The sequence below is a fragment of the Oryx dammah genome, unplaced genomic scaffold, assembly GCF_014754425.2.
Source record: "Oryx dammah isolate SB20612 unplaced genomic scaffold, SCBI_Odam_1.1 HiC_scaffold_27, whole genome shotgun sequence".
Classification (NCBI taxonomy): domain Eukaryota; kingdom Metazoa; phylum Chordata; class Mammalia; order Artiodactyla; family Bovidae; genus Oryx; species Oryx dammah.
The window spans coordinates 83,158,604-83,173,748 of NW_024070211.1; the positions used below are offsets into that span (position 1 = coordinate 83,158,604).

Consider the following 15,145-nt stretch of genomic DNA (forward strand, 5'->3'; position numbering starts at 1 on the left):
CCACAGGGAGTGGCAAGGGCCTGGGATGGGATGTAGCGACCCAATGCTTCCCTGCTGCTGCTGCTGCTGCTAAGTCACTTCAGTCGTGTCCGACTCTGTGCAACCCCATAGACGGCAGCCCACCAGCTCCCCTGTCCCTGGGATTCTCCAGGCAACAACACTGGAGTGGTTGCCACTTCCTTCTCCAATGCATGAAAGTGAAAAGTGAAAGTGAAGTCGCTCAGTCATGTCTGATTCCTAGCGACCCCATGGACTGGAGCCTACCAGGCTCCACCGTCCATGGGATTTTCCAGGTAAGAGTACTGGAGTGGGTTGCCATTGCCTTCTCTGCAATGCTTCCCTACAGATATCATAGTAGTCATAATAAAAATATTTAAAATATGAGCAGAACTACAAGGTCTCTCATGCCCCTTTTTCTACCAACTACGTGTGTGGGCCACCTCCTGCTGCCCTTTGCCTGGTGAGGGGAGAAATAATAGGGAACCAGAGGTCCCAGTGAGTCATCAACACTGAACTTGGTGCTTCCTGAAAGGCAGCTGGGGTGACAACAACACTGTCCTGTGCACAGAAAGGCTTAGACAAAGACACAAAACATCTTTCCGTTTCTATAAGGCAGTCTGGCTCCTACATAAGCCTTAACATGATGCCTTAATTTTCTCACTTGAGAAATGGTGATGGAAACATTACATTTTCAGATATAAAGGACTTCAAATTCCTTGAGAAAAGTGTTACATAAGTATTTCCAGTAGAAATCCCATCTTCCAGCATTCCATCTTGGGTCTGCTATTTAAATGCAGTAACTAATATGACAGTACACATTTTAGATTATCTTCTGTGTGCCTGCATGCCAAGTCGCTTCATTCATGTCCAACTTCTGCGACCCTATGGGTTGTAGCCCGCCAGGCTCCTCTGTCCATGGGATTCTCCAGGCAAGAATACTGGAGTGGGATGTCATGCTCTCCTCCAGGGAATCTTCTCGAACCTGCATCTCTTCCGACTCCTGCACTGCAGGTGGATTCTTTACCGCTGAGCCACCAGGGGAAGTACCAGATTATCTCTTAGGAAACATCAGTTCTTTGTATCTGTTTATGGGAGCCATGAAGAACCTGTCCTAAGGTTGAAAGTCATTACCACAGAGATTATAGGAGAGAAAAAGGAATCACTAAGGTGGTGCTAGGTGCTGGGAGGACCCCAGAAGGCACTGACCCCCAAATTCCAAATTAGGAAAATGGGCCACAGGATGTGGGGATTCTGAAGTCATACGTAACTCACATGCAGCTAGGGCATCCCAAAGATACTTGGAGGATTCCTTTTCATGGCATGACGACAATGAAAGCCTTTGTCTTAAAGAGGAAAGGGAACAGGTAACAGTGCAGGAAGTGGGCAGAGCGGTTAGCAGCTCAGACAGCTCTGTGCCCTACCACAAAGCTCTGAATTTTTCAAGATAAAAAAGACCAGCTCATATAATAACTTCCTCCATCTTCCTCTCTTGACTCTTCAAAAAGGAGTTTCTAGAGCCCTAGTTTTCCATTTTCTATTTGTAACGCCACACACATTAGTCAGAAACGGTGATCGTTAGCTCCAGGAAAAAGGAACCCACAGTCAAGTTCAACTTCCTTCGTAGTATGGGTTGTTTCGGGGTCAAAGTTAAGTGCTTGGCTCCCAGTAAGCCAAGGAAAGTCTTCTCATGCAAAACTGGTGGTGAGGGCAGTTTCTTTTACTGTTTAAAGGAAAATGGTTTTTCTGACTCCATCCATCAACTGAGAAACGTTAAGAATGGCGTGGCAGCAGAGTATTATAGCTCCTATATTACACATGGTAACCAAAATATCTACAGCTCCTATCAAAATGTAGATCCAATAACAACATTGAAGACATACAAAAAGTCATAAAGGGTAGAAATAAGACTTTGTGCGCTATGACCCAGGTTAAGAAATAGACCATTTCTTAAGGTACTACACTTTCCCAGTTATGTGTCTAATCTTCCTACCATCACTCCTCTGACTTAACCATGATTGTAAATTTGGTGCTAATTCCCAAGTTTTCTGTTATACTTTAAGCAGACAGGTACATTTCTTTGAGCATCCTGTAGAATTGTTTACATAGTTTAAAAACTTTCCCAATTACATTTTAATGAATAATTGTGAGGGGAGGGCACGTTATAGCAGCACTAGTCGTTGTACATCTCAATTCACATTTTAAAATGAAACTTGTTTTCCAGTTTTCCACAGAAACAGAAAGGCACTTAGGGTGACACCTGTCAATAGTCAATAGAAGAATAAAACTCATAGAATATGTCAACATTAAAAGACAGCATGGACTCTCATTTGAAAACTGATTCTCTCATCTGCAGAAAGTATCTTGAGACTGAAATGAAAAATTTTTTTGTGGCTCATAATATTTCTGGGTAGCAGATGCTTTCTCAAAAACAGATTTTACTTTTAAAAATATCAAATATAATTAACACCTTCAACATAAAACGAAATCTTTGCTTCCAGATGCATTTCAAGGTGTTGAAGTGAATTTGTCCAGCCCTCTATGGCCGAGTTTTCACTGACGTACTGATTGTGCTGCCATCTTTATGTGGCAAGTTTGAAGAACTGAGAGCTGGAGCAGGACATTTAAACTTAACCATATCTGAAGGATGCTTGTTAAACCAGGTGCATTTGGGGAAAGGTCTTTTGATCTGTTCCCAATTAACCTGGTATAAATAAGTATATTAAGAACTAGGTGCTCTTCTGTTTATTATAGAAACATCTTGCTAGAAACACAGTTTAGGTAAATTCAGGACAAGCATCCTGAACACTGTGTCAGGGTTGATAATGGGCAGACTTTTAAAGACATTTAAGATTAAAATTGGTTTAATGATTAATCTAAAAGAGAATAAAATGAACAGAATTGAATGTTTAAAAAAGAACACCAAATTTTCAACATCTATACTCAAAATAAGAAATAATGGGAGTGTCTGCTCTCTTTAGTGAAAGTGAAGAAAGCAGGGGGCTTCCCAGGTGGCGCTAGTGGTAAAGAACTCGCCAGCCAGTGCAGGAGACTTGAGAGAGGAGTGTTCAGTCCCTGCCCGGGTCGGGAAGACCCCCTGGAGGAGGACAAGGCAACCCACTCCAGTATTCCTGTCCAGAGAATCTCATGGACAGAGGAGCCTAGAGGGCTACAGTCCATAGGGTTGCAGAGAGTTAGACAAGATTGAAGTGACTTAGCACAGCACAGCACAAGGAAAGCAGGAAGTAAAGGGTCAGCTTGTACTGTCGATTTTCCTCAACAAAATTTGGTTAACTGAATAACCCTCCATGCCACCATATCATGGCTGTTGAGACACATGCACACACACACACACATATACAGGTAGCTTTTCAAATGTTACAAATTCTACATTTACAAGACTTTTTATTGCTTTTTATTGCTTATTTGCACTAATACCAAATCCAACAGTATAGTTCTAAGAAGTGACCACTTTATTGCAAATTTTTATTCCAGAAGTAATGCTGGCACAGCTAAAGCCAAAATTTGATTTGAGTTTATGGGTATAGAAAAACATCTTTGTACACAGGTAACTTGCAATATTGTGTTTGCCAAAATCAGGCAAATATTTAAGTGTTTCAGATGCACTATCTGAATGGTAACTAATGTTGTTTTCCCGAGAATTTAAAAAAAGTATATATGGATAGTTATGCATATGATACATGATTCACTATGAAATGTGACCTCATCATTTTCAGAATAGTAGGACATAATGAAATAAGCACTGTCTCTTGGCTGTGAGAGTATAATATTGTTTTGAGAGACGTCATCTATAACACGGCACCTTTCTAACTGAAGCATCCCTTTAGATGCTAAACCCTGCTCAGGAGAAGAGTCTAAAAAACTCTTAGGCCCTTTTATATTAGCTTTTGCACTCAAAAGGAACGTAACCGATAGATTCCAAGTTTCACAGTCTCAGACCAGAAGGGACTTCTCAAATAATCCCTGAGCCCTTTGTTTTCTGGGCTACTTTGTCCAGTGCCTTCTCAGAATGGGAGGAGGACTCAGACCCAGTGCTCTGATGTCCATCATACATAGGGCTTTCATGCTGGTCAGGGAGGACTCTGTGCAGAAGTAGAACCTGTTGTTTCTGCTGCTTACTCTCCCTGCTTTTAAATTCCTTGGCCTCCTGGGCCCTGAACTGCTGCTTTTTCTGATCTGTAAGACTGCCTCTATCTAGAAGGCTCCACCTTGATCTATTTCCTGCTTACACTTGTGCTACCCATCAAATGGGTCCTACCAGACTTTTGAACCAGTGCCCTCTCTGTCTCAGACGGCTGCTAGACAACTCAGTCCTTCTAAACGCCAAAGAGCCAGGCTTGGCCCTTGTCTGCTCCCTTCCCCCTGGCTGCTCCTCACTTTGCAGCTTATAGAAGTTACTCATTTCAAAAGCTAGGAGAGTTACAATTTACCTGTCAGTAAACAGAAGATGGTTTATCAACAGACTTTACCTTAATGACTACAAATGTTTACCTCCTGCTTTCCAGAATGCAAAGAAAATCTTGGAAATGTCATAATATCTCACAAACATTTGCAAAACAGATCCTTGTTCATCGGGAAAAGAAACAATTGTATTCGTTGTCTCTGACACAAGGAAAGTGTTCCGAGAGAAACATACAGATAGATGTACACACTTACATGGAAATGAGATATGTTAATTAAAAATTGCAGTGGGCACTTTATTAAAAATTTATTTTACAATCTAGCCATTCAAAATATCTTGACATTAACAAATACACCAGCTTGACTACTGGAATCATAAGTGATTTATCTTGAGAAGATTATATTTGTAGCTGGATGCAAATATTTTTGACAAATATTTATATCAAAATTACTGGTTTTGTAAGAAGTATTTTTATTTCTCGAAAAAAAATAAAACAAGTATCTCTGTGTTCATTTTATGGGCGAGATGGCCCCACTTAGTGTATTTTCCATGTTTGTCTGAATTACAGCTGTTTATCTTGCAACTTTCTTTAAGATAAATTAAATGCAAATGTAACTCTGTGAATCATGGGAATACCTGCCAGACTTCTTATTAATACCTTCACTTAAAACCTCGGTGCCAGGAGTCATTAATTTGCTAAAAGAAAAGTGCTAAAGCAGCTCTTTGCCCACAAACAATTCCGAGATGGCTGCCCAATTAGTCAGTAGCATTCTGATCGTCCTTTCAGGCCCTGTGGCCCTCTGAGGACACAAGAAGGCTCCGATGATAACCTGGCAACCTAGGTAGAAACCCAGCCAAGTGAGAGTGTTTGAAGCTGCAGTTTGGCTGCCATCGTGTCGGCGAAAAGAAAGAATTCAGGCACCATGTCATCCAGTACAAAGGATAAAAACGGATTCAACCGGAAATTCAATGTGGCACCACATATGGGATACATGAGTGCGGTTATACAACAGGCCACATATTTTTTTTGAACAGTCTCCTCCATGTGATGCCGAGGACATGTGTAACCATCATAACGTCTCTAGGAATCTGTATTTAATTTGAGTTGGGGTGGTGGCAGGGATTGGAGATCTGAAGCCGCCACAGGTTTGTGGCAGATGGCTCTGTGTCAGCTATGACAAGCAGCCAGGCTCAGCTTCCTCTGCAGATTTTCTTTTCTCTCTGATCAGGTAAATATGGGCACACTCTGGAAAGTTCTACAGATTCTGCCTTAGGCTGCAAGTTTGTGACTTAGCCCCATCTGTCACAAATCTTCCCTAGGTTCTGCTGTAAGCAGAGACCTGAATTTACCATGTAGGGCTGCCCAAGAAAAAGGAGCCATTTCACCCTGTAAGGGGGAGGGAGAGAAGAGAAAGCAATGAAGAAGCGTTAACGACCGAAAGACTAAAGCATGCTGAAAATTCATATTGCAAATTTGCATAACTTACGTCAATTAGATTTCAAAAAGCCACCAAGTAAATGGTTCTCAAGTTTCATCACCTCAGGAAATCCGTTTCTGATTGGCTTAAAGTGTAACTATATTTTCAACCATTGTGGAAAGCTGGCCCCCCAACCCCGCCTTTTTTTTTTTTTTTTGCAAATGGGTATATTCTACTGCACACAAACTTCCTGGTTTATGTTATGGATGACAGCTATTAGAAGTTTATCATCCAACTTTTAACTTTTCTAAACATAAGATAGACAACACTCTTAATACATGTTTTTTGTGAATGTGAATTTTACTTTTAAGTGGTGAAGGCACAAGAGAAATGCCATTACTATTACGTGGAATTTATAAAGCACTTCAAGTTTACAAACGGGTTTATATTCATTATTTCATTATAGCAGGACCTCAGGGGGAAAATGCTATTAAGAATTAAGAAAAAAAGAATTCTTCCAAGTTTATAGATGAATCATATAGAGGCCAAGAAGTTCACCTAGAGCCAGGCTACAAATTAGTAGCAGAGAAAGAGAAGCAGCCAAAACCTCTAACTGATCTTAATCACCCTGAGTATATCTATTGTGCTAAAGATTTTTTGCTTGCATTTTACTTAGACAAATCAAAGGAAAACCAAGCCAAACAAAATCAAGGAAAGAAGTTAAGAAAGAGAGGGAAGAGTAACGGGGAGGGAGGGAGAGAGATTGAGACGGATCATTTGCCTCAGATTGTGCTGGTACAATTGAGAGGTTTCTGAAGTTCTAAAAATGTCATGAGCTTTTAAGTTTTCATTTTTTAAGGAAAAAGTAATGACTTTGGAGGCGTGTTAATACTAGTGAGCACCACCTTATTCACATCTAGAGTATAAGCTCAAATTAAAAGGGGACTATAAAGTGACCAGTCTCTTGAAGGAAACTTAAAGTGGCTTGGCTGTGGTTTGGGGAGATATAACCTGATATAATTAAGACAACCGCAAATGGCTTTTCTGGGCTCTGAATCTGAACTGTAAGCTTAATCACTCTTTGGAATCACTTTTAGGCAGAAATCTGAAAATTATCCTCTCCTCCAAATAACAGCAGGTTATAAAGGTTTCTGGAATGTGAAAGAACTTGAAGAGGGGAACAAAATAAAAATCAGCTGCTATCATCTGAAAAAACTTAAACTACAGTTTACCCTTGTAAAGCAAAGGAAGGATGGCATTTCTCTCTCTCTCTTTTTTAAACACAGAATATCACTCAATTTATAAATAAAAATAAATGAAAAATAGGGTGGGAATGAAAACCTACTGTTAGTCCTGGCAGTATATATTTTATACAACTACCCCATTTGTACTTTTGTGCTATTTTCAATATTGGTAACAAGGGGGTGAACAGAAATTTTCCTCTAAAGCATTTTAAAATCTAATGATCAAAGGCTCTCTAAAAGCATAAAGTACTGATCTCAAGTAATTGTTGGGAATTTTCAGTAAGTAAATTCCCATTGTCAAAATGAGACCCCTCCAAAATATAATTTCCCGGTATGAGACTTACTTGGGTTGTAAAAGGAAGCCCTATGTTACTGTTAGAAGTTAATCCTTGGTTGATTACTTTATGATTATTTCTAGAATCTTGTGTTCAAGAGTCATAAAAGAGCTCCCTATTACAGATGAAGTGAAACCTACTTTATCTCTGTGGCAAGTGTGTGGCTGCTGGGTGTAACCTACTTAGAAAGGGACATGTCCTGTAAGTACAAGAAACGTGCAGTCCAATGGCTGAGCCTAGTGGCAAACTTTTTAAAAAATGGCTTTAGATTTTTAAAAAATTCAGAACAGGGTTTTAAGTTTTAAAAATAATTAAGAAATGTGATTTTTGCATGCATTTCTCTAAATATCTTAAGTAAAATGTCTGTGTGAGAGAGGAGGGGAGCATACTTGCATGCCCATGAGGACATTTCATGCCCATTTAAACATTTCAAGTCTGAAACCATTTCAGGTGAGAAGTCATGGGCATGGAGTTTTGTAGCAGAAAGAGTCACTTTAAGAAAAAAAAGGTATCAAATTCTGTTTCTGCTTTTCAGTTACTAGCATTCTGTTTCAAATCCTGCTTCAAGTTATAGCCCCCAAACTCTCACTCATATTGAAAGTATAATGTCTCATGTGAGAAAAAAGCCAAGTGTTAGTAGCCTTATTCTAGTCATTAAATTTCTAAGTGTGAATCCATATGAAAAATCTTATCCTAAAGTGAACTCTACATGAGAAGTAGTTGAGATGATTTTAAAATGTAAACTTTTAACAACAACAAAAAAAGAGTAAGGTGTAAAAATGTAAAAGGAGCAAATTAAAGAATTCAGTGACTTTCTATCCTTTTAGATCTTAGAAGCATATGTTTTTAAAAGCAAAACAGCACTGTCCAAAGGAATAAATTTAAAAAGAAAACCTCAATACTCTCTGTATAATATACACAAAAGTCTCTTCCATTGCCTAAGAAAAGTACAAAGCTGCCTTGGGGAAAATAATTCTCTGATATTTAGTGAGGGCAAATGTTACCTGAAATGTGAATATTTATAAAACATAAGGCAAAAAAAATAGTGTAATGTATAAAATCTTAATGATAAAGTTATAACTGGCATTCCTTCTCTGTTTTAGCTCTAAATCTTATTACAACCACCCAACTAGATCTGTGGTCCTTGTGATTTTTATCAGTTTGTCCTGGGAACTGCATTGTAAAGCTCTTGATTATTTCTAATTCCTGGGCTAACTTATTCATTTTTGAGTTTAATTTTTGGATACATGTCATCAAGATCTATGAATGAGGATATATATCAATGTGTATAATAGTTTCATAAGAAACAAAATCCATGTTAAAAAGTACATAAAATGAATAATATATATAAATTCTTATACAAGCTTATGCATAAAACACTAATTTCTTAAACTGACTTGGACCATGTTAGGATGCATGGACTAGTAATATATGTAAACCATAGTAACATGAACAAACATTTAAGGTATTTCCTATTTTTTAAGCTATAGGAAGAACAATTTGGTATATTAATAGCATACCACTAAGTTGACATTGCTTCAGAGTTTTTCCAGAAGCTCTTGGAAAAAGAAATAATTAGAGCTATGTTATGGCAATAGCCATATTAAAATATTTCAGTTGGAGATGTGTTTTTTATTGTAACTCTAAGCAACCTGTTGCAGTAACTTTTGAAATGGTTAAAGATTTGCAGATCCAAAGTAACAGGGATGGTAATGCCTATCTGGAAGCAAAATTTAAAATGGAAAACTCTGATGGTGGAAATACAATTTAAAATGCCTCACCATTCTCACCACGAGATAAAAACATTTTTTCTCTCGTTTTTTTTTTTTTTTGGTACCTCTGTGAGATGATGGGTGATAACTAAAACTTGTGGTGGTAATCATTAATTATTTCAAAACATATGTCCATCACTATTCTGCACACCTCACACTTATACAGTGCAGTAAGTCAATTATATCTCAATAAAACTGAAAAAAAAAATTGCCCCCAAATTCACCAGAACGGAAAAAAAATCAATAATCCGATGATAAACTCACTAAAAAATAGCTTTGTGTCATATGTAGAAGATGAACCTATTTGTATTAATACATATTATTCTATTTCTTCAATTTCATAAGCTGTATATTTTGACAGTCTGTTATGTGGGAAACTACTAAATTAACATTCTACCCAAACAAGACCATGACTGAACTTTCAAAATGAGGAAATCTGGATGTAAACCTTGGAAGACTGTTTTCTTTTTGAAGCTTCCTACGAATACGATACAATCGTATTGACTGAAGGAGTAATACTGAAGCCTGGAATTGTTCAGTCAGCATTTTAAACTATTATGAGCTACCTTCTGAACCATTGCCAAGTTAATAGACAATGAAAGATAATGAGCTTGAAATTGGGTGTTAAATTGCATTTTTGGTTCTCTCCCTTTTTCTTGAAGTTTAACTGTTTCCTGCAGAAACAAAGTCATGTTTTGATGTATCACTATGTAAATATGTATGTATCTGAGGCCATGATAAGGGAAAGGAGAGGAAAAAAGGCAGCGGGCTGTATTTCATGTAGAAAGGATATATATTAACATAGGAAAATTAAAATATGCTGGATTAGAAAACTGCTAGATTGTAAAGTATACTGAATTTATGTAAAATGAAGATGCTACATTCAAAGAATATAAAAAGGTATATTACTCATGGCCTAGAGCCACCTTCACAACTCGTAAAGCAGATTTATCCCAGTTCAATTACTTGGACTTTTAGGAGAGTCTCTCTGTTGTTATTCCAACAATGTAAAATTCTTGATTCAAACAAGGGAAAAAAAAATAACGAATGAAGGGACTGAATGATGATGCTATTTAAACTCTTTTCCTTTTGCCTCTGTCATTCAGAGAGGAGACTGACAGTTGAATTCTAAACTAACTGAGGGTTTTTATGTAATTTTACTAAACTAGACAAAGGAAACATTTGATTCTCAAAATCATCTTTAAAGCATTTAAAAAATGAACACCAAATTTCACGTATGTCATTCACCTGAATTTTTCAGGACTGAAGATTTCATTACGATGGGAAGAAAGGCTTATCCTCATTAGTATAATTGTAGAATCTTTCCTTTTACTTCCTTTTAAACTAATGAGTTACATTAATCCAGGTTCATTTTTATAAGTCTCTTGGGGCTAAATGTAAAGGACAGTCATCTTAGAAAACAATAAATTAAAAAAAAAGCATGTACCATGCATTAAGTGCACGTATTTCATAAGACCTAGGTTAACACAACTGGCATCATCCAGTTTAATTAATCCTTGTTAGTGTAACAACTAATATCCCTCCCTAGCATGTTTCCTTTAAACATTAGTATGTTAATTAAATGTTGTTTTTTTTTTTAAGATTTTTCTTTGTACTTCAATATGGTATTTATACCACATAAATCTCTTCTCAATAACTACCTTATAGAGATGTTTTCTTGTAATATCTGGTCTCTTGCAGAAATTCTGGAGCCTTTTTGAAAGCTGTTCAGGTGTAGAATACAGATATTCAGCTGCAGGAAAAACAGATACATTTTTAATGAAACAAAAACCTCAAAGCACACACCCGATATTAGTCACTTTACTAATTAAAAATGCATATTGCTCTGTGCCGCCTCGTGTTTTACATTATTTAAGCATGATTTTATAAGGTTACCTCAGCTCACAAGGATGTTTAATGCTAAATAAGACTGTGTAGTTGTGCTGTTTAGACATCTCCTTTGGGTGATTAAAATACATTATTCTAATGTAACACAATGCATATGTGATATATTTAGTGATGAGAATTTTTTCAAAGAACAAGTACGATAGCCGTATGTACTCTGTACAACAGTTGCATATTATTAACTAGTCAATTGTTGAAATAATTTGGTGTGACTTTCAGTCCTCAATTTTTCTCTGTGTATATCATTAAAAAAAATCTGTAAGCAATTGCAGCAACGCTGACCTGCTTATAAAAATCCATCATTATGGGATGTGTATGCTAACAATGAAGAATGCTATTTGAAAACTTGCTTTTTTGTTATCTTAAAAGAACAGATGGTAAATATAAGCTTACTCTAATGTATTAAAACACATAAAATTTTCCTTAACACTAACATGTTGACTTGCCAAATAAACAATTGCTCCTGCCTAAGTTTATTTTCAAACTTTCTAATTTAGCATGAATCATGTAGTAAATTTCAACAAAGACAAAAGTACATTAAAGCAGCTACCTGGAAATATTTCGGGATAAACCAAATCTTTGGGACAAAGCGGGTAACACCCACAATACACAGCTTCCAACCTAAAGAAAATTTAGAAAGAGGATATAAAAATATATTAAAAAGACATTACCATTACAGCCAGAAAGTGGTTTTGTTTGCTAAGTTAACAGTATGAGCCCAGAGTTAGCTGGGATGAAAAACATGGTCGGCAGTGCAATCCTCAAAGCCAAAGTTGCTCTTTTAAAATATTTTATTGATCATATATGAATTTCATAGAACAGAACCAACAGCATATGTTTTGTTCACTGAATTAATCAAAGCGCAGTTCTGCATTTTTTTTTTGTTTTTAAAATACTGTTTAACACATTTTATAATCAGCAGATAAACACATGTAACAACATGGTAAAGTATGGACAGCTTTTCTTAATAATGCTGCAAAGCCCCAGAATGTTCATTTTTCAAAATGTTTAAATAAAACAGCAAATACTTAACTTTAACACTCTAGATGTAGAAATCATCGAGGCACTTTTAAAAACATCAGAAAAAAAATTTACAATCTGTTGTGATGGGTCATTTTCATTTTAAGTTAAAGCCTCAAAATAGTTTGCTATTAGGCAGGATGTAAAACTATTTCCCTGTTTTACTGAAAAACTCTCATTAAGATTACCTTAATAAGTATTTTGCTTTCTGGACTGGAAAGTCAGCTCAGTTTCCATTTTATCCAAAAAAAGAATACTCTTATTATTAAACAAAGAAACAATAAAGTTTCACTCTGTGAGAGGATTTCCCTAAGGACCAACTATAGGAAGTTTTTCTTCATGTCTTAGCAGTAAGGGTTAAGTAGAAGAAAGGTATTGCTCTTCAGTGATTGTGTTAGTCCTGCATAATGGCTATTGATCTGACATATAATAAACCTTAAAGATACCACTGTAATTTCTGTTGGCTAGGAATTATGCAGTGAAATTCAAAACACTCTTTAAAATATGTTTATTTTATGAGAAACTTTGAATTGCATCCAAAATGTTGACCAAAGGCGGAATTTTATTTTGAACTGCAGATTTTTTTCAACCCAAGAATAGTTTGAAGTTATGTCAATGTTTACCTTGTTTATTTACAGTGACAAAGTACATGCAATTTAAGCTGTTTTTAAGTGGGTGATGTTTTCCCTATTTTATAACTGAAATTAGTTTAAATGAAAAGTATTTACTTTGAGCTGCAAAGTTTGGAAAAATACTGTGTTCAAAGTTCTGCTTGAGAACTGCTAGCAGTTTTAAGATAACACAGTGGAAAGGGATAGGTCCTAGTTACTAACGATTAATTTCAAAATCCAAACTAACATCTAATATTTATTTTCTTTACATACATAGGGTATGTGTAGAAATTCTTATCATAAGCACACTATAAACTGCACTGTGACTGCATTATAAAACATTCACAAAAGTTCTGAGCACATAAACTGGGGATATTCTTTATGAACCAAAAGAAAATATGCACTTTATCTGAAGACACTCAGTTTTAAAATGCTGTGCCAATCGAAAAGCAAATACATATGAACATTCTCTTATAATTACATAAAATCAAAAGAGTGAAGTCACAGGCATTTTAGAAAGTCCACATGTTATCTGCTTTTTAATAATGGATTTGAATTAGAGTGTTCTGTTCCCCGAAAGAAAACTGCAGGCCAAGTTACATTTTGAGTCATCGTATGAGCATGTACTCTGCCATTTCCAAAAAACCGCTGCTAATTAAAATACAGTGAGAGAGGAATGACATTATTTGATTTAGGAAGAAAAAATTTTCAAACTTAGGTTCTACCTTTTGTTTGTAAATTACCTTATTCATGGCTTTATTTCCTCAATTAAAAATACAACTACTTTTGGGTATGATTTTGACTTCTAAAATATTACACCTTATTATATACATTATTTATATCAGGACTGTATATTAAAATATATTAAATTTGTCACAATATTTTAAAAGAAATTTATAAAATTCCTTCTCATAAGTTTCCCATATTTTGCCATTTTGAAGAAAATATCATCTCATGGTAATAATACAATTATTCATCATTTCAATTCTTATGCACTACCAGTTAAATAATAAATAGGGTTCCAATTGATCTATTGTTAAAATGACTAGCAAATGACCTTTTTATTCCAATTAACAAATCATCTGCTAAATCTATGAATCTTAATATTCAGATCTATTCACTTCAATTCATACAATTTATCTGCAAATAGTTGTTGGGCTTTTGATTCTAAATATAATTAGCTGATAATTTTGCTTGGCTGAATTACTTTTCTGGAGGGCCTGCAAAGGCTCTCAGTCGCATTATCTAGCAATAATGAATCTGATAGGTGAAATTTTTTACTGTAATGAGGATGAGACACAGTTGTGACACCTGAGTCTACTAATAACAGAAGACTGCTAATTATCGACAGCACTTTTTTGTGTGATGCAAGGAGAAAAAAAATCCCTCATTATTAAAAAATAAAAAGTTACAATTATAAGTGACACCGGAGGAGAGTAAATAAAATGGAGTGATTAAAACATTGCTGCTTTAAGGGTGTTTTTAATTAAGTGGAAATGCTAATGTTGTCATACTTAGCAGATGGGATTAAAATTAGTTATTGTAAGTAACTCATATTTTATGTTATGGTTTCCACAGCATGTCTACAAGATCTAAGAAAGTGATACATTCCATAAGACATTTTAAAAATGAAATTCTCATACTCTTTACAACTCATAATAATGAACATCATGAATAAACTATTGAAAAAAATCCTGCCAAGGATTTTACCATAGTGACTTAACTAGCAAGGAATGTAGCCATAATGTACTGGACTGCTACAGTCTCACTGACGGTATGTCTTTTGATTTGCTGATTGTTGCATTCCCTATTTCATTCACACTCAACAAAAACAAAAGTTTGGTACGTGGGCATGTAGCCAACATCAAATGTGGTGTCAAGAAGGTAAGGGCCTGGATACAAGGAAAGATCATGACCACCCACTAAGGTGATGTTCTAAACGAAAACAGAGGATGCATCATGTAACTGCAGATAAAAACCTAATTGCACACTTTCTCCTACTTTATTTGTGTAAAATTTTCCATCTGCTACATCTAAAGATGTCTAAACTGTTAGTATCAAACCTGCATTCAGCTGCCAGCTGTGCACATTAAGGATTGCAAAACACTAAGTAAATGAGCCAGCATGAAGCCGAGTGGTAGTGGTCCATCTGCCCAGGGCTGTGGGGACGGAGCCGGTACCTGGTCCTTTTCAGAGCCTGTCTCTGCTTCACTGAATAAGAAAGAGAATTAGCCCCATTACTAAGTGTCTTCATTTACAATAACTGATTAATCTGCATTTTTCTGGAGAACTTCTAAATATCCGGTGAATATGCTTCTAGAGCAAGTTAATGGAATTCATTTCTTCTTGAAGGTTCTTTAGACTAATTTTAAGAAAGATCATTTAGAAATTGTCTTTAATACGTTGGCCAACAATCTATA

General features: G+C 36.0%; 1 protein-coding gene across 3 annotated transcripts in view; it reads right to left on the minus strand.

The window, feature by feature from the left end:
* Positions 1-3,450: 3,450 nt before the first annotated feature.
* GTDC1 (glycosyltransferase like domain containing 1) overlaps positions 3,451-15,145 on the minus strand; it is a 347,990-nt gene continuing 336,295 nt past the window's right edge. For all 3 annotated transcript variants that reach the window (XM_040228395.1, XM_040228394.1, XM_040228396.1), the window contains 3 exons: positions 11,645-11,715; positions 10,851-10,942; positions 3,451-5,807 (listed from right to left, as the gene is read on the minus strand). In XM_040228395.1, the coding sequence (XP_040084329.1) occupies positions 5,724-5,807; positions 10,851-10,942; positions 11,645-11,715 (247 nt within the window). In that variant the 3' untranslated portion in view covers positions 3,451-5,723. The remainder of the gene's footprint in view (positions 5,808-10,850; positions 10,943-11,644; positions 11,716-15,145) is intronic.